Source organism: Podarcis pityusensis (genome assembly GCF_964106645.2).
Source record: "Podarcis pityusensis genome assembly, chromosome: 4".
Classification (NCBI taxonomy): domain Eukaryota; kingdom Metazoa; phylum Chordata; class Lepidosauria; order Squamata; family Lacertidae; genus Podarcis; species Podarcis pityusensis.
In genome coordinates this window covers 79,619,735-79,640,591 of record NC_138027.1, presented here as the reverse complement: position 1 = coordinate 79,640,591, position 20,857 = coordinate 79,619,735, and the positions used below count along the sequence as shown (strand labels likewise).

General features: G+C 40.4%; 1 protein-coding gene across 6 annotated transcripts in view; it reads right to left on the bottom strand.

Annotated features, from left to right (window-relative positions):
• Positions 1-514: 514 nt before the first annotated feature.
• ADPRHL1 (ADP-ribosylhydrolase like 1) overlaps positions 515-20,857 on the bottom strand; it is a 37,721-nt gene continuing 17,378 nt past the window's right edge. For 2 of the 6 annotated variants that reach the window (XM_081002880.1, XM_081002883.1), the window contains 4 exons: positions 18,578-18,705; positions 16,160-16,292; positions 15,011-15,164; positions 2,172-9,301 (listed from right to left, as the gene is read on the bottom strand). In XM_081002880.1, the coding sequence (XP_080859006.1) occupies positions 4,885-9,301; positions 15,011-15,164; positions 16,160-16,292; positions 18,578-18,705 (4,832 nt within the window). In that variant the 3' untranslated portion in view covers positions 2,172-4,884. Of the gene's footprint in view, positions 1,864-2,171; positions 9,302-13,923; positions 15,165-16,159; positions 16,293-18,577; positions 18,706-20,857 lie in introns of those variants that run through there. The other 4 variants (XM_081002882.1, XM_081002884.1, XM_081002881.1 and 1 more) reach the window with 4 other exon arrangements.

Here is a 20,857-nt window from a genome sequence, read left to right as displayed (position 1 = left end):
TGCATAGATCTTGGTCTGATACAGCAATGAATATTTATATCCTTAAAGGTAAAGGGACCCCTGACCATTAAGTCCAGTCGCGGACAACTCTGGGGTTGCGGCACGCATCTCACTCTATAGGCTGAGGGAGCCGGCGTTTGTCCGCAGACAGCTTCCAGGTCATGTGGCCAGCATGAAACACCATTTGCCTTCCCACCGGAGCGGTACCTATTTATCTACTTGCACTTTGACGTGCTTTTGAATTGCTAGGTTGGCAGCCGCAGGGACCGAACAATAGGAGCTCATCCCGTTGTGGGGATTCGCTGTGGTTTAGACCTTAGATCCTTATTTATAGTATAAAAAATGTGACAAAAATTAAGACTTACTCTTTCCTATAAATTATTTTACTTATTTATTTGCTGTACCTTGTGGCTGTCTAAGGGTACACCTTTGTGAAGCTTGTTGTGAACCCTGCCTCCCCAATCTCTTTGCACTTATGCACCTGCCAATCATGAAAAACACCTGAAACATCACATAACACCATGGGGCCTCACTGAGGTGGTTTATTGTGATGATCTGCAAAATGGTGGACTTTGTCACAGCATTAAAAAAAAAAGTTTAAATGTGATTCCCACAAGAACCCATTGTTATCTAGGCCTGGATAGCTATGAAATAAACTTCAGAATAAATAAATAAATTCCTATTAAACAAAACTACATACAAAGATAAATCATTACAGTACCATATAAAAGGGGATTCATTTTTTAAAAACAACAACACGCATACACTATATAATACAATAAAATAAGAAATATTTGTGTTTCAAGACAAATTATAAAGTCTGACACATGTAATAGTCTCATTCCAAACTACACAAACAAGTTGTGCAAAAGACTTACAATTAAATATATTACACGAGTCCAGATTTATAACATAGTTCATACAAAACTTGCTGTCATATCCACAATAGTATCTGCTTTGAGCTTACTGTCGTGTTCTTCAAAAATACTTCCAGTTGAGACTGTAGTCGTGCAGAAATTCTCCATCAACAGAAAGTCCATTTCCTGCTCATCAGTGTTGAAAAACAGTATCTAAACATAAGTACCTACTTTGACATAGCATTTACAAAATAAATTACAGTATGTGGTTGTCTCCAGTTGGTTTCTCAAAGACCATCCATAGCAGTTTCCTGAAGACTGGTTCAAAGATCATTGCTCCACCCCATGTTTTCAGATAGCTGAAAAAAATTGCATTGCCACCTAGAAACATTTTCAGTGACATCCAAGTATAATGGAATGAGCCCTAAGTCTTATATTCAACTAGCAATTCCAAATAATTCATACAAATAACCATCATAGCAAAGTCCTAGGAATTCCCAGAGGACATTTACCTGAGAGGTAGCAAAAGAATATTGGTGCACAAACATTGCATTATATTATCAGTAGTAAATGCTTCAGGGCCAAACTAAAAGGAACATTATTCACATATTTAATGACCTGGCCACTTTTATTTTATTTTGTAAGACTCCAATCCTGAAAACAGTTTACTAAAACAGCCCCTAAAACAGTTTACTGCTATTTGATCTCAAAGGTGTAGTTTACAGTAATCAGCACCTTTTTTGGGGGGGGGGGGTGCAGAAAGCAGCCAGAAGGGATCAATGTTCAGCAGAAAACTATCAACCCCCCCGCCCCCCCGAATTGCATGCATATTGTGGATCGGTGCCCCTGTTTCCCCCATCCCAAAGTAAAAGCAACGTGGTTAACTACAGGGCTTTTTTACAGCCAGAACTTACAGGAACTCAGTTCCAGCACCTTTCAGGTGGGTGCAGTTGACGTGATGAGAGAACAAGGAAGACATTCATGGTGAGTTCCGGCACCTCTCTTTCTAGAAAAATAGTACTGGTTAACTTTATGATACTTGTTTAAACATATGACTAACATCACATCTAGTTTTGCCCCACAGACTGACAATAAGCAATCTGTGAGTCTCCCTCCAGCACTCAACTTATTTACTAGGGTGAAAGTTCCACGGAGTTTTATTTCCTTCTAGGCAGGCAGAGAAGTCCACTGCAGCCTTAGACTTATTACCTGGAAGCAAATTTAACTGAAATCAGTGCAGTATATTTCTGCTCTAAGAGATATTGTGATATCTGACAATAACTAATATCTGAAAAGATAAAAGCAAACAGAACCTTCCAGAACATGACAAAATGTATTTTTTTGGACAGGGGTTACAGGTGTTTGCTTTTTGAATTGTGAAAGTCACCTTCTTTTAAGACAGTGCAGAGATCCTGGTTGCTTATTATGTAGTATCAAGTTTCATTTTGTAGACCAGAATTCTGTTGCTGTAAGTCTTGACCTTAATGTGACGCCTGGGTCCTGTCTTGGATTTTTATCCATCTGGTATGTTCACATTACAGAAGTGCCTCAGGAAAAATGGGCCTATTTCTGCTCCTAAACAAGACACTCTCTCTTTGTGGACAAAGAAGTTGGAAGAAGGGAGACCAAGAAGATGATCCTTTATTCTGTCCCATAATTTTAGGCAGTGGATTCAGGCGACTTTTCTTGTTTCAGATTTCACAATAATGACTTTCATCATTTTCTGCAGCGCCTTTTCTGCATATTCCAGGAAGTGCTAGGATCTGGCATGCTTGCCACATTCCAAATCTTTATTAATAAGTTGATCACAATGAGGAATGTAATAAACGTTGAAAGATAAAGCTATACAGGAATCTGAATGCATTGAACACATGGAAGATACCAAATTACCTCTGCAAGAGATTCGATCAATATTTTCCCCGTGATAAAATATATTTCATTCAGGATTTTACTGTATCATCCTGTAGAGCAGATGTATTCGTAATTTAATTGTCACAAAGAGCCTTTAATTACAATACTCAAAAATGACTTGCGGTTTATTACATTTTGTAGCATTGTTAAGACCTTCTTACAGGCCTCTTCTATCTTTATATGCTTGTCTTATTTATGCACACTATTACGCATCACTGTTTTCACTTTTTTTTTGAAAACAATTAAAACACACACAAAAATGTATATACAGGCATGATTTCAGTGGCTGAATAGCCTGCAATGTCAAAAGCCTTCCAGGAGCACTAATAAACAGCATTATATTAGAATGAGTAATGAGTAATTAGAATGAGAAAGTGCACTCTCAAAAGGGTCACTTTAGTTAGTTATACACTGACCTCAGCCTTTAGCAGAGAAACACACTTTGGGTACGATGCAGCTGAAGTTAAGCACTTTTTATGCCCCACTGGTTTCGCACCCAAGACCTGTCTAACCCACCATCCTGTTTCCAAGAGTAAGATGCCAGCTGCCCCTCACAGAAAGTGAGAGACTGGGAGAAAAGAAAGCAAAGTCCTAAGGACAGACCTTCTAAACTGTCATCCATCATGATTAATCCCAGAAAGCTATCTGGCAAAGACTTGTGAAACCTTAAAGTCTGGCACCTTTTATTATAGAATCATACAATTTCAGAGTTGGAAAAGGATCTTAGAGGTCTAATCTCCTGCTCAGTCTTGTCTAATCCCCTACTGAGGGCAGAACCTACAATGCAACCATGACAGAAATATGTGGCCCTCCAGGTAGTATTGGACATGAACCCTATAATTATAATAATTATAACATTTGTTTGTTTGTTTGTTTGTTTCCTGCCCATCTGGCTGGGTTTCCCCAGCCACTCTGGGCGGCTTTCAACAAAATACTAAAAATAAACAGGGCTGCCTTCAGATGTCTTCTAAAAGTCAGATAGTTGTTTATTTCCTTGACATCTGATGGGAGGGCGTTCCACAGGGTGGGTGCCACTACCGAGAAGGCCCTCTGCCTTGTTCTCTGTAACTTTGCTTCTCGCAGCATGGCCAGTGGTCTGGGGTGATTTGTAGTCTGGCAGTATCCACAGGTTCCCAACGAACTGCTGCAACCTTGACAGATTCAGCCTCTGTTGAAAAACCTCCACTGAAATATTTTACAAAGAATAACAATTATAATTACTACTTTGTCAGCTCCACCTTATCTAAGGATGCTTGTTTGTGGTGTAACATTGTATCCTTCCTGCATTCACTCTGTATTCTGTTTTGTGTTTCTTCTGTAGTTTTATGGTTTTGCCTTGTAATATACCCTCGCAAAATCGCAACAAAAAACCCAACCCCTTCGTTGAAGGAAAGCATCTCCCAAGGCAGCCCACGCCAGTCAGACAGCTTATTGTTACGAAGTGTCTTCTAATCTGCTTCCTTGCTATTTCCACCCATTTGTTGTCGCCCTGCCCTCTGGAGCAACAGAAAGAAGTTGTGGCTTTCATGGAAATGCCTCAATAAACTGGTTGCTGTTTAAGGTGCCACAATACTTCTTTGTTGTTTTTACTGTTTAAGCCTCTCCCATTAAAAGTGCTTAATTTTGGCTGAGGGTTCCCATACAGCAGAAACAGGAGGCAGCATATTGAGGAGGCAGAGTAAACACAATCACTTCCATCTCCCAGGTGAGGGGCACAGGTTTTAGTAAACTTGCCTCTGTTAAGCACATCTGGAAGAAAGGTTCTAGTCTAGTCTTTGCCTCCTGTGCTGCTTATCTGTTTATTCCTAATATAAATAAGTGTTATGGCGGCATGAGGCCACTTTATTCTGCCACATATTTTGACCGGGCCTTTGTTCCCATAGTTATTACATCTAAGAGTTACCATACACGAATCATTGGCTTCTGATTATTCTGGGTTGACATGTAATATACTTGAGGTTCCAGGTGACACCAATTTATAAACCGCTAAAATCCAAAACTGATCAATGGACAGCCAACTCAGTGTGATTTCAATGCCATCATTTAAAGCTCTGAAGTAAAACAGTGGCCAGAGGATGAAAAATTCAGGTCTATATTCCAGTCATTTGAGCTGCATTTAGTTATCAAGCTTAATTGTATCAATCACACGAACAACCATTGGTTTAATAGACAAAGGTACTAGTTCTTCACTGTAGCTTTCTGCTATGTATTTTTCCAAGGCTAGTGATCTAGCTTTCTGACTTATTGCATCAGCCCCGAGCTTTTGAGATTCCCCACTTCCTTGCTCTGATAGCACATTTGCTGACAGAGTTTGGTACTTGCCAGGAGGACTACGCTGTGGTTTTCTCTGTTCTGCAGGACATGTCTTGTTCGGTGAGCCCAATTTGGGACCAGTATCAGTCTCACATAGTGTTTTCTTCTTTTGCATGGTCCTATCGTGACTTGAAAGTGGAGCCAAGGAACCCTTCCTTTCACTAGCATTCTTTTCATGCACTCCCAGTTCATCTGAGGCAGGAAGACGATACTTCTCTGATTTATGATGCATATGCTTTCCATCTCTTATACTAGATTTAGGCTTGACATAATCCTTTGGTGGTTGTGGTTGCTGCTGCTGTTTCCCTGCTGTGACACTATATTGATGGCTCTCCTGTTTCACATCTGATAAGGGTAGCTGCTGGTTCTTAGAATTCCATGAAGCCCGTTTTTCATTCTTAGCAATATCCTCATGGTTTCTAGAGTCATTCAAGGATGGTTTCTGCGGCTCCCCTGCTGCAAGATTTACTGGCTCAGTCTTTGATTCATTTGGTGCTGGTATCTGATGTTCCTTAAGGTTGCACAAAGTACCTCTCTCCCTTACAGTAGTCTCTTTGCTCTTTGGAAGTTCATTTCTAGAGTCATCTAAAGATGGTTTCTTCTCTGCTGCAAGTTTCATTGGCTCAGCCTTTTTACTCTTTGGAACTTCATTTTCCAAAGGTAACGGGATTTGCCCAGAATGACTAGTGTTCTCTTTTGTCTTCCCCAATTTACTTACAGTAGTCTCTTTACTCTTTGGAAGTCCATTTCTAGAGTCACCTAAAGATGGTTTCTGTAACTTCTCTGCTGCAGGTTTCATTGACTCGGCCTTTTTACTCTTTGGAAGTTCATTTTCCAAAGGTAACTGGTTTTGCCCAGAATTACTAGTGTTCTCTTTTGTCTTCCCCAATTTGCTTACAGTAGTCTCTTTACTCTTTGGAAGTCCATTTCTAGAGTCATCTAAAGATGGTTTCTGTGACTTCTCTGCTGCAGGTTTCATTGGCTCAGCCTTTTTACTCTTTGGAAGTTCATTTTCCAAAGGTAACTGGTTTTGCCCAGAATTACTAGTGTTCTCTTTCGTCTTCCCCAATTTGCTTTCAGGTTTCACTTTCTTGCCAGATAATGGTATTTTGTCACTCTTAGTCTTAAGGCTATCCTGGGCATTTCTTTGGTTAGCATTATCATCACACTTCACTGGTTCTTTGAGTGTGGAGAGCTGGTGTTTTGCAGCGTTTTCATCTTTTGATGCAACAGTTCCACCTTTTTCTGGATCTCTTGATGGTGTTTGACATTTTGAGTTATCTGGGGAAGGTAACACTCCCGGCCTGCTAGGTTTATGCTTTGGTGGGGTCAGCTGCTGTGAACCTGCTCTTTCACCACCACCCTCTGCAAGGTCACTTTTTATTAATTTCTGGGGCATATTGGAGTTACGCACCAACTTCTTACCTCCCACTATAGAGTTTTTCTCTTCTGTTACCTTATCATCTTGCCCCTTTCTGTCAACAGATGATGGAATTAGACATTGTACTTCTTTCAGTAGATTTCTTTCTCCTCCTTCACTGTTCCCCTGCTTTACTGTTTCATTTGGGGAGGGAAATCCGCTTTTCTCAGGCTTTACTTCTGCCATCACTTTTATGCTTTCCTGCTTCCCAGTTTTGTTTCCTAAGGGCACCTGCTGCTTCTCCACATTGTGCGCGGGGCTTGCCTCCCCTACAGGACTAATTTCACGCTTTCTAGTCTCCTTTGTTGAGGCTGGTTGATACTTCCTGGTCTGGGGACTCATACCCTCAACTTCTACAGCATGGTTTTCACTCTTAATTAAATCATTGCACAAATTGCTTGTTGTTGGCTTGCTGTCTTGCCCAGGTGCCCCCTTGGGCTTCAGCAATTCAGCTGGAGAAGGGAAGTGGTGTTTCTCAGAATTAGGACTGGCTGCATTATCTCTTACAATACAGCTCTCTTTCTTTTTCACTGCATTTGATGTTGGGGTTTGGAGGTTTCCAACACTGCACCAAGGTCTGTCGACTTCTGGAGTATCGCCTTCTGGATTTGCTGAGTCGGTTAGTGAGGATGAGTGAGATTTTTGAAAAGGAGGTGTAGGATTCTTTTCCAGATTGCCAGTTTCGTGTCTGATGAATTCTTCCGGCAGCCTCTGAGAGGTATCCAAATGGCTCAAGCTACTATTTCCCTTTTTGCTCTTGTTTTCAGAATTTGTCTTTTCATTATCTGAGCGCAGTTCAGCTTTGCTAGTATTCTCTGCTGCTCTAACACAGCTGGATTTATCTAAATCGCCAGTCAAAGGGCAAAGCTCTTTTTCAAAATCATTTCCTTTTAAATCATTGTTGTCTTTCTGGCTCCTATTTGAAGTAGGAGTTTGGTGTGGTTGATCTAAAGTCTGTTTTGATATGTTTGAGCTAGGGTTATTTTGTTGGCTCAGCTTTGGATGTGATTGTGGCTCCTTGGGCAAATGCTCCCTTTCTGCCTGTTGATCAGATGGCTCACCTTGGCTTCTCGATGGCTGTAGCACTCCCTTTTTTGCTTTACCCGCATGGTCGCTTTTGTTAAGGCTAGGAAATAGTTCCTCCTTATCAGGCAGCTTCTCTTTGTTCTGAACCGTGTCAGAAAATGTGCTCCCCAAACTTTGTGCGTTATCTTGACTTGGCTTAAGCGGAGGCATTTTGTGAACAGCTGCAGGTTCAACACTTGATTGCTGGTCCTTTATTGGAGGCTCTCTGTTACAAGATGCCTGAGCTACAGGAGAGAGAAATGGTGGAATATTTTCCAACACTTTCTTTTCAGAGAAACATTTTTGGCTGGTGAATGGGGGATCTTTTATAGGCTCTGCTAATTCTATTTCTGTCTCCTTTGGCCTGAACATGCCTTCTGGTATGCCAGGAATCCCATCCTCTTTCATTTCCTGGTGACTATGTACATGAACTCCTTCAGCTGGATTAGAAGAGAGGTCGTTAGTAGGTATGTTTTCTCTGCTCATGATTTTTGCTGCATTTTTGTCTCTGGACCTGGAAAAGGTATCATCCACAGGCGGTATGATGTTCTCTTTGTGATCTAAGCTGTCCTTAGATAAAGGAGGAATGCAATCAACAAGGGACACATTTTCACGTGAAGGAAGAACACTGTCTTGATTAGAACCTGGGCTTGTAGGAGTTACATTACTCTTGACAATGTCCTTTTTGTCAGCCACCACCTTAGGCATTTCATGATGCTTGTTTTGCAACTGTCCTCCTAGTTGCCCTTTATGTGTCATGCTTTCTGGTATCTTGCTGTCATGCGACCCAATGCCAGGTGCTTTCTGGGTGTCTTTTGGCCTCCCCACTTCAGAAGGCTGAGTGGCGGACTTGGCATTTGTAGCCCAGCTCCAAGGGTGACTAATTTCAGTAGCAACACAGAATTTAGGTGTAGGGACAGTTGTGAATACCAGCTGTTGAGGCTGAGGGCTGTTGACAATTGTGGTTGTCCTTAGTTTCCTTTCAAGCACTCTTATTTCAGGTTTGCAAATCTTTTTTCTCTCTGGGCCTTTTTTGCTCTTTCTCTCGCCTTTGCGCGGCAGCAAAGATTTCACCTCAATGGCTGAACAGATATTACTGCTTTGTTCAAACTTTTCTTTCAGTTTGGACAAGACAGAGTTTTTGTTGATTATCTTGGGCAGGTTATCGTTTGGGGTCTTCTTTTTTGGAGCCACCTGCTTTTCTCTTTCTTTAGCTTCTTTTTCCTCAGCAACTAAGAATTTCTTCAGGATATTCTTCACAGTATTTTTCCCAGTTGAGCAGACCCATTTGACTTTATCGTGGGGTGTTATCTCTGGGCTTTCTCCTTCTTTTGAGGAGCTTTTGTCCAGCTTGCTTACAATGGAGTTTAGCCCATTTCTGTTCTGCTTTTCTTTAACGACCAGCTTGCCAACCTCTCTCGACCTTTTCCTGTAGGCCTCGCGGTTGTTGTTCATGAACCTCGATTGCAGAAGCTGGAATTTGGTGGGACGAATGCCGCCATGTGCGCTATGGCATTCGCGCCTCGAGTTCACCTTGTTCTCTATCCCTTCGAGCCACTTGGCCTTCTTGCTCTCGACCTGGGGTCGGCTGGATAGGAGGTCTGTGAGGTAAAGTAGAAGGCTGCTGAGGACAGCAAATGCACCTAGTTCTGTGGACATCTTACTGAGCTTCTTCTTCAGCACTATGGGGTCAACCAGCACCTTATCACTGCCCAGCTTTGTACCTTTACTTCTGCTGCATAAAAGAAAACGAATGTTGTTGTTTTTGTCCAGGGAAAGTCATCAACATTGCTTTTACTTCCTTACTGGTTTTAATGTGTTTATATTTATTAAACAAGATTATATACCGCTTTATTTTTTATTTTTACACAGGAACTTGCCTGAGTCAGGCAATAAGTCCATCTAGCTCAGGATTGTCAACACTGACAGGAAATGGCTGTTCAGAATTTTAGGCAAGGGTGTCTCTCAGCCCTATCTGGAGTTGCCAGGGATTGACCTTAAGACCTTCTGCATGAAATACAGGTGCTCTACCACTGAACTACAGTCCTCCTCCTCAAAAAAACACACGGTATAAAATACTCATATTACCAAGAAAAGTAAACTTAAAAACAGGTAGACATAATAAAATGTATCAAGATATAGATAAAATCAACAGGTTTTTTTAAAAAGTGAAAAACCATAATATATGCATAATAAAAAATGAGCATTAATTTTAGAAGTAAAATTACATCGGCACTCCTCTTAATGTGCCAGGCACATTTATCCAGTGCAGAAGATGATATACAACAGTTGTCTTAGCCATGACTGTTATTAACAGATGATTGCTGATACCTGTCCAGGAATGGCTGTTATGAACAGTAAGCATACATAGTATTAGCACAGAGTGGTGTTTTTTTAAACTTTCTTTGAAACACAGGATGCGCCTCTGCAGGCACATTCCAAATAATGGCATAGTGGCTTAACATGCAGCTGAAGTACCAGAAAACAAAATATGACTATGTGTCATGTCTGGAGCATGACACTATGTAGTGTGAGGTTCTGTCTGTATTTTTTTTTTTAAATCCTGTGCATTTCTGAAAGGGGCAGAAAACAGAGAGGAACAGGATACTAGCAAAAGATTACATAGTTCATTCATTCAGTGGGGTTTAAAAAACAAAACAAAAAAACTTATTTTATTTCAACTGACTCTCATGCCATACTATTGAAACCCTCAGTTTCTAATGCAGTTTGTCATCTGATAGTAGGATGTGATGAAGATACTGTTAGAGAAATGCAAGTCCAAATCCTACTTTTTAATGCACAGAACGCTTTGGAGCCTGGCCTGCTCTCTATAGGGAGCTAGCAAAGTTTGAAAGCTTGCAGCATTCCACTGTGTAATAAAATCCATCTAGTCCTAAGCGAAAATCTGATCTGCTTTCCCATCAATTATGCGGGGAAATGTTCTCTTAAAATCCCTTTTCTGAATCCCAATGAAATCTGGAAAGCCAGAGATAAAAGCATTGTATGCCATGATATCCAACACAGTATCAATTGACCTCTCTATCCTTTCATTTATTAACATGGGTAGAGATAGAAGTCTGGCATGGTTATAAGCCTACTTCTGTTTGAAGAATTAGGCCTACAGGCAGCTGAGGATTTAGGAAATGCATTAACTGGTGAGGATCCGTTACTAAATAAAATAGTGAACTCAGTGTGAAAGCTACATGGTGAAGTCAACAGTAATAGACAATAGCCCGGAGGGGGGAAAATGCACCAGAGGTTTCAACTTTCTAGCACCATAAAAAAACTTGGAAGGTTAATTCACGTAATAATAAAGTAGTATGTGAATGGGATTCAGTCTGCATACCAGGACAGTATTAAGTTTTTATACCTCTTCATATACAAGCAAAAGCAAGACAACAAATCGCCTTGGGATGAAATCCTGGCACTGGTGAATGCAAGGGCAAATGCCAGCTTTGATTCCAGCAGATCAGGAGTTCATCCTTACCACGTAAGATGCCCAGACCATACAATGAAGGTGCTTTTCTGATTTCGAGAAGCAACATAAGCTGCTAAATTCAGATAGATTCTGCCATCCACATCACTATAAGATAGTCAACCATTTATTTATTTTTTTCCTTTCTCAACAAGCTGTGACATTTTATGAAGAGTTGTTGTTGCTTTGTGGTTTTTAAAAAAAGGTACTTTTAATGGTCATGTCCTATCAACAGGGATGCCAGCTCAAGTTTGAAGGAGGGAGGAGCAGAAAGAGATTTCACAGCAAGCATCAAAAGACTGCTTTTTGGAGAGATAGATCTTCAGACAGAAATACACACAACAACGTTGCATTTTAACAGCACATGTTATGGTGACTTTTTTATACCTCACAATAATCAGAAATATAGATGTTCCTGAAGAACAGTATCCCATGTAAGTGGCAGACTGCCCCTCACCCCTCTGCTTGTAAATGAAGATGGCAAAATCTAGGCCTCAGAGCTTTTCTCACAGGTAAACATTGCACACAAGAACATCTGAATGAAACAGTTGTGCTCAACATCACAGGTTCTGCTTATAATTACCATTGTCATAATGGGAAAAAAAGCAATGAAAACTTTGACAGTTGGCCAGCACTGAATACAACAAACAATATGCAGCATATGAGGATAAGGATGAACAGCTAGATGTCACTGTGTTTTGGGGTTTTCCCCATTGCACGACAACACACGTATACAACACTTTTATAAAAAGCAGCTTCTGCTGAGGCCATGCCTGACGCACACATGAAAGAATGGATAACGTCACTGATTCAAGGTTTGGATTTATTGGAACTGGTGTTAATCTCAAGCCATATCACTCACTGGATTCTCTTCCCGTTACCGAAGTATGAATTCAAGGATGAATATTAAATATACCCGATGATTTAAAAAATTTGCCCTTTCAAGTTATAGGAGCCTTCAGATGGGAAGAACACATCAAGAGTTTTATTTCAAACAAAGACTATGATGCATTTATAAATCTAGCTTCGGGAATGAAGGGGAAATATCTGTTCCCCATTTCTTCAGTCCCTCTCCAATCCCTCCCCCATATGAAATCCTTGTTTCATCAACGCCCACACACAAAAGGCATATTCAGGAGGTCTTGAAACCAGCATTGTGGGCCTGGGTCTCATTTAATTGTCTTCTGGTGTCAAGAGGCAGAAAATTTCAATCTTAAACAAAGAACTCACACTGTGGGTCAGAGTCCATAGGACTCACTTCAGTGTTACCTCAGCAGTGAGGAAACTTTCCTATGCTGCTGTGGTAACATAAGAACCCAAAGATCACATTAGAGATTTGCTAATGATATGGCAAATTCCTTTTTCTTTCCTGGCCAGAATTAAATCAGTGTCTTGTCATGAATGACCTGTTTGTATGTTTCAGCACCTATATTCTTCACTTCAGCAGTTTCAACAAATGAAAGCAAATTGCATATACTCTTAGGGCAACTAAGTATAGCTGCTGACAAAGGGTTAGGAATGGGTATTCTATGGAAAGAATTAAAGTTATGTGTTAGGAATGCAATCCTATGCATGATTACTAGGAAGTAAAGTCACACTGAACTGTGGTGGCTACTTCTTAGTAAAAGTACATAGGAACGGTCTATATATCCTATTTACTGTAAAAGGGGACTGAGGCACAAAGTTGATATCAGAAATCAATCGGACTTAAAAGCGGTTTACTCAGAAAGTTAAAATAGATTGGGGGCATATAAAATAAACTGCCCAAGGCACTGCTTTGAAACAAAGGTAATAATATAAAACAGCAAATGCGGCTTCATAATTTGGATCATATTATACAGAGATTGTTTTGTAGGCTGCCTCAGTCACTATTCATAGTTACAAGGTTACTGTTACAACGTACAAGGTGACTGTTTAAGAGAGTACGTTCAACATGGAGAAGAAGAAAGAGGCCAGCAGTGTATTTTCATTTGGGAGTCAACCTCTGACTGGCAAAACACCTTAAAATTTCAGGAGAGAGTGAAGGACCTGACCACAGTGAAGAACTAAGGTGGAAGCTGGCAGTGTATGTCAAAATTTACACAAAGGGCTGGCCCAATACATTTTGGCACCTGAGGTAAACCACAAAATGGCATGCCTCCTACCACCACGGAAGAAGGGATGAGTGAAGATCTACATCAGGAACAACGGAGGGAATAAAAATCTACACAGGGATATCTGCTGCCTTGGTTGCATCTAGACTAGGTTAGGCTGCAATCCATCCTACTCACCTGGAACTCGTAAGCCCAATTGAATAGGACTTACTTCTGAGTAGACATGGTAAGACTTGCACTGTTTATGTGGTATTCAACTAGATTCAACTCTGGGTAGACCGATTGAAATGAATGAACATGACTAAGTGAGGCCCATTCATTTCAGTGGGTCTACTCTGAGTAAGACTTAGTTGAGTGCCAACCTTGGTCACACTTTAAGTCCAATGGAAATCAGTAGGACTTAAATTAGTCATTACTAACTTTCTATATTGATTTTAACAGAATCTAAATGCTCTTAACTTATGCCACAACTACCAGCCATCTCCATATTTACTCAGAAGAAAACCACATTGAAATCAACAGAACTTACTCCAAGTTGAATGTATGTAAGATTGCAGCCTCAGTCTGGATCCAACCCACTAACTTTGAAACTCTTTATCTGCCACTATATATCCTACATCTTTCTACACCAGAACAACACTTTCTAGATTTTGTAGTAGAAGAGATTCTCAGCACCAAGAAACTCACTGTAACCTTGACCAACAATGACTTAGTGACAACTGCAAGCAAGAATTCCAGCAATGACACAGTAACATGCAATGCACACAATGTCAAAATAATGAATGATGCTTATGAAGAGGCATAAGATTAATTTATTTACAAGTATTTTAGCCACCCAAATCATTAAAAAGTTTGTAAAGGTTTTTTTGGGGGGGGGAATCACCACAAAAATATATAGGAAGCCAGGAATAGTTGTAGAGTTGTGTTTTGTTACATTGCATATATATATATATTTGTGTTCTGCTAAATCTCAGATAACTTCCTAGAATATTTAGGCACTACAGTTCTGAAAAAGGATATACATTTAATTGATTTTCAGTTAGGTGATATCACAGAAACGTCGATATTACGGAGTTGAGAGGAAACTGGAAAGAGTGCATAAAAATGGACTGAAGAAATAGAATCTCAGATAAACTTCCTTCAAAGGGTGATAAAATTAGTTTGCCTTAAATAGGTGTGCAGACAGCATTAGTTTTACATATATATTATTGGCATATGTGTACATGCAGTCACATTTTGATGTGATGCAGAATTTTATAACAAAAATGGGTTATTAAACTGCTTCATCCCCCCAAGAATTATAATGCCAAGGTGCTATAATTAAAGTAGTATGATTAATATTAATTAATATTAGAAGACATTCTTAAGTATTGAATACTGACAGAATTTAAATACCCTTAATCTATTTTATTTACTATACCCTTTTCTTCAAATAAATTATTGGAGCGGCTTACAATAAATTTAATAGTATAATTCTACTATTCTACCTCTGCGCAGCATTTTATAATGCTGCCTGCAACAATATTGGCATAGTTTGGGAGTTTTCCACACATTACATGGAAATATAGATTTGCAACCCAATGTACACTTAGCTGCAGCTAATTCTGTCCCTATATTTGCTAACAAAAATGTAATGTGTGGACTGGCCCTTATGTCGGGTCAAGAAACTCCTATCTGTGGAGTAGTGGGAGTACTTCAGAGTAAATGAATAAAATAACATCATGTTAAAGACAGTGTGACTTCACTGAGACTTAGGGGCAGACAATTCTTTTCCTGAATTTTTACAAATCTGTTTAGAGTTGCTTCTTAGGAATTTGGCTGCAGGGTATAATATAATCTTTTTAAAAATAAAATGAAATGGCAAAAACATCTTTACTTTTCCTCTGAAGACAGTCGGAAGAGAGCCTCTCCCAAGTTTTCTAGCTTCTCCCTCTGTTCAAGATCCTGGTACAAGCCTTTAGGGACCTTGTTGAGCCCATAAAGCAAGCCATACAAACAGCCAGCAATAGTTCCAGTTGCTGCACTCTCACCTGTAAAATAAAGCAGAAACGAGAACCCAGTTGCATGCCCTTTTAGCTTCTCCGTGAAATAATATCATCTATATTAAGAGCAATCTCAGTTCTCTGAGCGCTGGTCCAAATTGGCACCACCAAGAGACAAGTATCAGGTTGGCAGAAACATTTAAAAAAGTCACTGGGGGGGGGGGAACAACTCTAATGTGGAAACAGCCCAAAGAAGACATGCCCAATTCCCATGCTGACAATTGGTCTTTCATGTCACAATCACATCCTACCTTTAAAGCACTCTTAGGCTACTTTAGCAGTCATGACTTCTCCTAAAGAATTATGGGAACCACAGCTTGTTAAGGCCAGTGCCTTTAACAAACTTTGCCACTTTGCCTGTCATCTCCTTGAAACACCCCTGCTGTAAAACTAGTTGTGAAACATAGGTGTAGACCATATAATCTTTCGTAGATTAAAAAAACACACCTCACAATTCCTGTGGCTTAATTTTTCTTTGATAGTAGGATTGCCACTTCCTTTATGGGAATAAGAAATGAAGCTTTTCCCAACCAGCACAACATTACTGCAATAATTACTACAGTGGTACCTCAAGTGAAGTACTTAATTCGTTCCAGAGGTCCGTACTTAACCTGAAACTGTTCTTAACCTGAAGCACCACTTTAGCTAATGGGGCCTCCTGCTGCTGCTGCGCCGCCGGAGCACGATTTTTGTTCTCATCCTGAAGCAAAGTTCTTAACCTGAAGCACTATTTCTGGGTTAGCGGAGTCTGTAACCTGAAGCGTATGTTACCTGAGGTACCACTGTAATTGGAAAGTACAACAAGTGCTTTAGATGCAAGATACTTCAATGATTGTAGTAAGTGGAAAGAGCTAGAATTATTAGTGAGTCACCTAATGTAGCCAAACTGACCCTAATCAAAAATTATAATGGTCTGTATGCCGAATATATTTTGCTGTTATGGTTACAAGGAACCGACATGAAGGAACTACTAGATTACTCACCGCCATGGAACATTGCCCGGTTGCAGAGCTCGGTCCAATCACTACCACATCCTAAGAGAGCATCATATGCAATCATGGGAGCATCATGACCTCTCCTTCCACCACGACCTTCAGAACTCCATCTCCTATAAGTCTGAATGGATAATTAATGAGTTTGGTTGGGTGAATTTGATGGCAACGCAACCCAGAATATACAGATTTAAATGCCACTCTTTTACTTTGCCTTTTTTCTTTTTCTTTTCATAGCATGGCACAGAAACATGAGGTAAATTGCAGATTGTGCTTTAAAATACTCCCTTTTTTGTTTATTTTTAAAAATATTGGAGTGGCATTTGCTCATTCCTTATTTCTGTGTGTAGTCAAGCCTTGCTTTAGCATACATTAAATATTTCTTTAAAAAAATATTTAATCTGAAACAAGATGAAAATGGCCTTTCTTGGCTTTGGGGGAACCACATTAAGGCAATCTCTTAGATAGCTCATCTTTCTTGGGTTCCTTCACAAATAAGGATTCCATTTGCCTCCATCAGTTTATCTGAGATTACTGTATGATGAAGATGGTGGTGATGGTGATGATGATGTCATTTGCTTCTCTGACATTACCATGATGGCATTTGCAACACTGCCTATGTGTTTTCAAAACTTGCCTACAGTTTATCACTTAAGTCTATAAAAATGTGGAATCCCACAAGGTTGCTTCCTCAGAGAGGGAACTGCATGTTACCGTTTTTGTTGTTCTTGGCAAACCTTTTTATTTCATTCACTGACCGTTTAACACTTTCTGTAAAGAGGTGGAGAAAATAGAGAGACAGACAGTCAGTGTGTGATCCAGAAAGTTTTAACCGGGACTTGTCCTATCTGCTGATTGAAGGTCCTTATTGCACAGATGATGGTTTCCTGCATGGGTATCACATTATACTGAGCATACATGTATATTTCTACAGAAGAAGGTCACAGTTAGCCAACGCTTTTTGAAAGCTGTAGCCTTCACAGAATGAGCAGCAAAGGCCATAGAGAAGATCTTAATGTACTATAAGTGGTGCTCCAAGTAAACAAGCAAACAAACATCCTGACCGCTAAGCAATTGTCACATCTACATCCAGTGATGATACTGGAATTCTTAGTAATAGTTTTTCTAACAGCAGCTTCTGCTGTACTGCAACTTCGTGAAATGCTGAAATGTAAGTAGATACTACCATAATGTTCTTGGCAAAATTTGCATCCTATTTAAGTGCTGTTGCCTTTTACTTGGGTGCAATCTGTTTGGGGCAAGTCTCCAAGTAACAGAATGGATTGTGCATATTGTAACTTCGTATGGAATACTGGTGAGGAAAGGGCTTGCATGAGTGACAAGAGAGCCATTTCATGAGGTAGGTCACCTGATCTCGTGGAGAGTTTCGTACACTGGGATAATGCATTAAAGAATACTGGCATTGTAATGAAGACTATCTATGCAACCCAGATGAGACAGGTGGTGAGGGGGTTTCAAATGTCAGAGGCACCCCGTGGAGTCATTGTCATGCAGGAGTACGATAGTCATAGCATTTGAATCAGATCTCAGTTAAGAAAATAAAGAGAGCACAGCAGCGCACAGGTCTGAAAAAACTGCAGCTCTTATAGAGTGCCTGGGATATATAACTGGAGCCACCAGCAAACAGACATGGACATCTTCTTACCTCTTGTGCCACCAACTTAGCATGTCTGCTGAAAGAGTGGTAGGCAGAATTAGATTGCTAGAGGCATGTTCACAGTCCTTGCTACCCAACCTCAGCATCTGCTTGGTGACCTGGACAGCTAATTCAGTTCCATCTGACCCTATAAAACCTCAGCTTTGTTAAATTCTGCTCCCCAATCTAAGCATACTGTTTTTCTGTTGAGGAGACTGCCAGAATGTCTGCTTTCCACCATTTCCCACATTCTACCTCTGTAACCTGATCTTTTTCCTGCTTTGAACTGCAATGTTTGTCGTTCTAGACCATCTGCACATTAGCTGCCACATCTGGAACCCAATATTATGACCGCCTTAAGCTACACTGCTGGCTCTTCCCTTCACCTCCAGCTGCAATGGTGTGACCCTTGGATCTCCTATTCCCCATCTCACATGGAATATGAAGTTGATCCAGCAACTTCAAGAGCTGCTGGATCCCAACTTCCATCATCCCTGGCCAATGTCTATAATGGGGCTGATGGGAATTGGATTGCAATCATATCTAGAAGCCCACCCCTACACTCAACCTAGCACCAATCTAATATTTGTCCCATAGGCTTGAGTCATTCAGTAAACTTATACTACTACCATGTTATGGTACTTGGTTGCAATTGTTTCTAAATTAAAGAAAATAGGACCTACTTTCAGATGGGAGAGTATCAGTACATATTTGTCCCCAATACTTTCAGAATTTTTGGTTGAAGAGTTTACCTTTTCTCTTTCCTCAGCATCATAATTGTCAGGAAAGTTGGGTTTATTCTGGTTGTCTTCATTGATTTCTCTCTCCTCCAAGTAAAATTGCCATTTCGCTTCAAAGTAAAACCAATGCTCCTGATATTCTGAATGAAAAACAAATTAATTATGGTACATTTAATCTTGAATAGGTTCTTTCAGTGCAACAGCATGAATGACAAAATCCAATTTACAGAACTCTCATGAAGAAAATTAAATAAAACCTGTCCAACTATTCTTAGCCTCTCAACAATACTAATTAGCTTATCTTCACAATGTAAAAAAAGGGGGGGATAGATTTTAATACAATAGATTTAAATACAAATAATTAGGGCCACCAGACACACATTTTGGAAAACCAGAATGTAGATCACAGAGTCTATTAAACCTACAAACAAACTTTTACTGTAGTCCATTCAGCAATTACTACTGGGTCCTGAATACTGAGCAAAAGCATAAGAAGCCCTCCCAAGTCTCAACAGGAGCTATTTTGAGTGCAGGCTGTATGCTACCTGATAAGGCAGCTGGCAGTAACACCTTTTTTTTTTTTTGCAGTATGATCTTCAGAAGGCAGCCTCTGCAAATAAACTAAGATGGGCATCTCTACCCATTTGTGCAGCTTTTTCCGAGTATGCACCCAAAAGATGCTTAAAACTAGAGAGGGTGCACTTTATAAACTGGTGGTGCTTCACATGAAACATTTTCCTACAGGAAGCAACATCCCTGCCACTTCTGCAGCATCCATTGCTGTAGCTTTGTTTCTGCCACCAATATTCAGCATACCTTCCTGAACCACTGTATCTGTAGCAAAACAAACATTTGCAGCACAGTTTATATATTGAGTCTAGAGCAGCTGTTCTCAACCTTTGGTCCTCATATGTTGTTGGAATACAACTCCCATCATCCTTAAGCTAGTAGGACCAGTGGACAGGGAAGCTGGGAGCTGTAGTCCCAAAACATCTGGAGACTCAAGGTTGAGAAAGGCTGGTCTGGAGGAAAACTTTTTTTTCCTAAACACCAGATTGCTGCTGATTATGAAAAAGTCATTTGTGAAGTTGCTTCAGTTTGAGAAAGGCAGGCTATGCTCATTTTCTCAGTATGTGTACCACTTGCACTTTGAAGACAGGAACAAAAACATAATTTTCTTATCCCCCTGCAAATAGCTTACTGATCCCTGCTGACTGAAAAGTTACTTTATCTCTTGTTGCAATCCGGAGGGAGCCAGGGATACCTTAGGCCTTTTAAGTAGGTGAAACTCTGATGTCGCACATTCTGTATCACAGCTGATCCTGGAAATCCTTGACCTGCCAGTCATTTTCATCCACCTACCTGACTATTTGCTCGTCAGGATCTTCCCTCCCAACACCTGTTCCCTCACAGTCACATTGCTCAGCTTTCTGCTTTTGGGATTCCCCCCAAAGGCACTTGAGAGATGCTTCTTACTAGCCTCTTGTTATTTACCTATGGCCTTAGACATATGGTTTTCCTCCCCATCTTTCCCTTGCTTCATTCCCCTTCCTTTCTTCTTTACAGCCCTGAAACCCTTTGCACTATGCTGTCCCTGAGCAGAAGGCTGACTTTTGTCAAAGAAGTTCTAGGCATCATCTTCTGCAGCATATAGCAAACATCTGTCTGTACTAAGTGCTACCACAGGTGATCACTTGTGGCTACCTAGCAGTAAAGTTGCCTCTGAGAACTACAGAGTGAGAATATGCAGAACAGGAAACATTAAACAAATGTGCTTTTTTTAAAGAAAACAAAAACAAAAGAAATTGACTGAATAATTCAAAAGGAGAGATCCCTTGAGAAAAGGGGCTCACATTTGTTTCAGGCAGGCTTTTTAAAATGTCGTCCCCTTTATTTATTTCTAAAATAGCATTGCACTTCACTCCATAATGACAGATGCATGCTTTAGGAGTCTTGCATATTTTACTCAGGGTTGGAATCGTGCAAGAAGAGTGACAGCATCCTTCTGTCAAAAGCAGACCAGACCTATACAACTTAATCCTGCACCTGGTCTAGTCAGGAGGAGGAGGAGGAGGAGGAGGAGGAGGAGGAGGAGGAGGAGGAGAAGAAGAAGAAGAAGAAGAAGAAGAAGAAGAAGCAGGAGGAGGAGGAGGAGGAGGAGGAGGAGGAGGAGGAGGAGGAGGAGGAGGAGAAGAAGAAGAAGAAGGAGGAGGAGGAGGAGAAGGAGAAGAAGAAGAAGAAGAAGAAGAAGAAGAAGAAGAAGAAGAAGAAGAAGAAGAAGTTGTTTAGCTA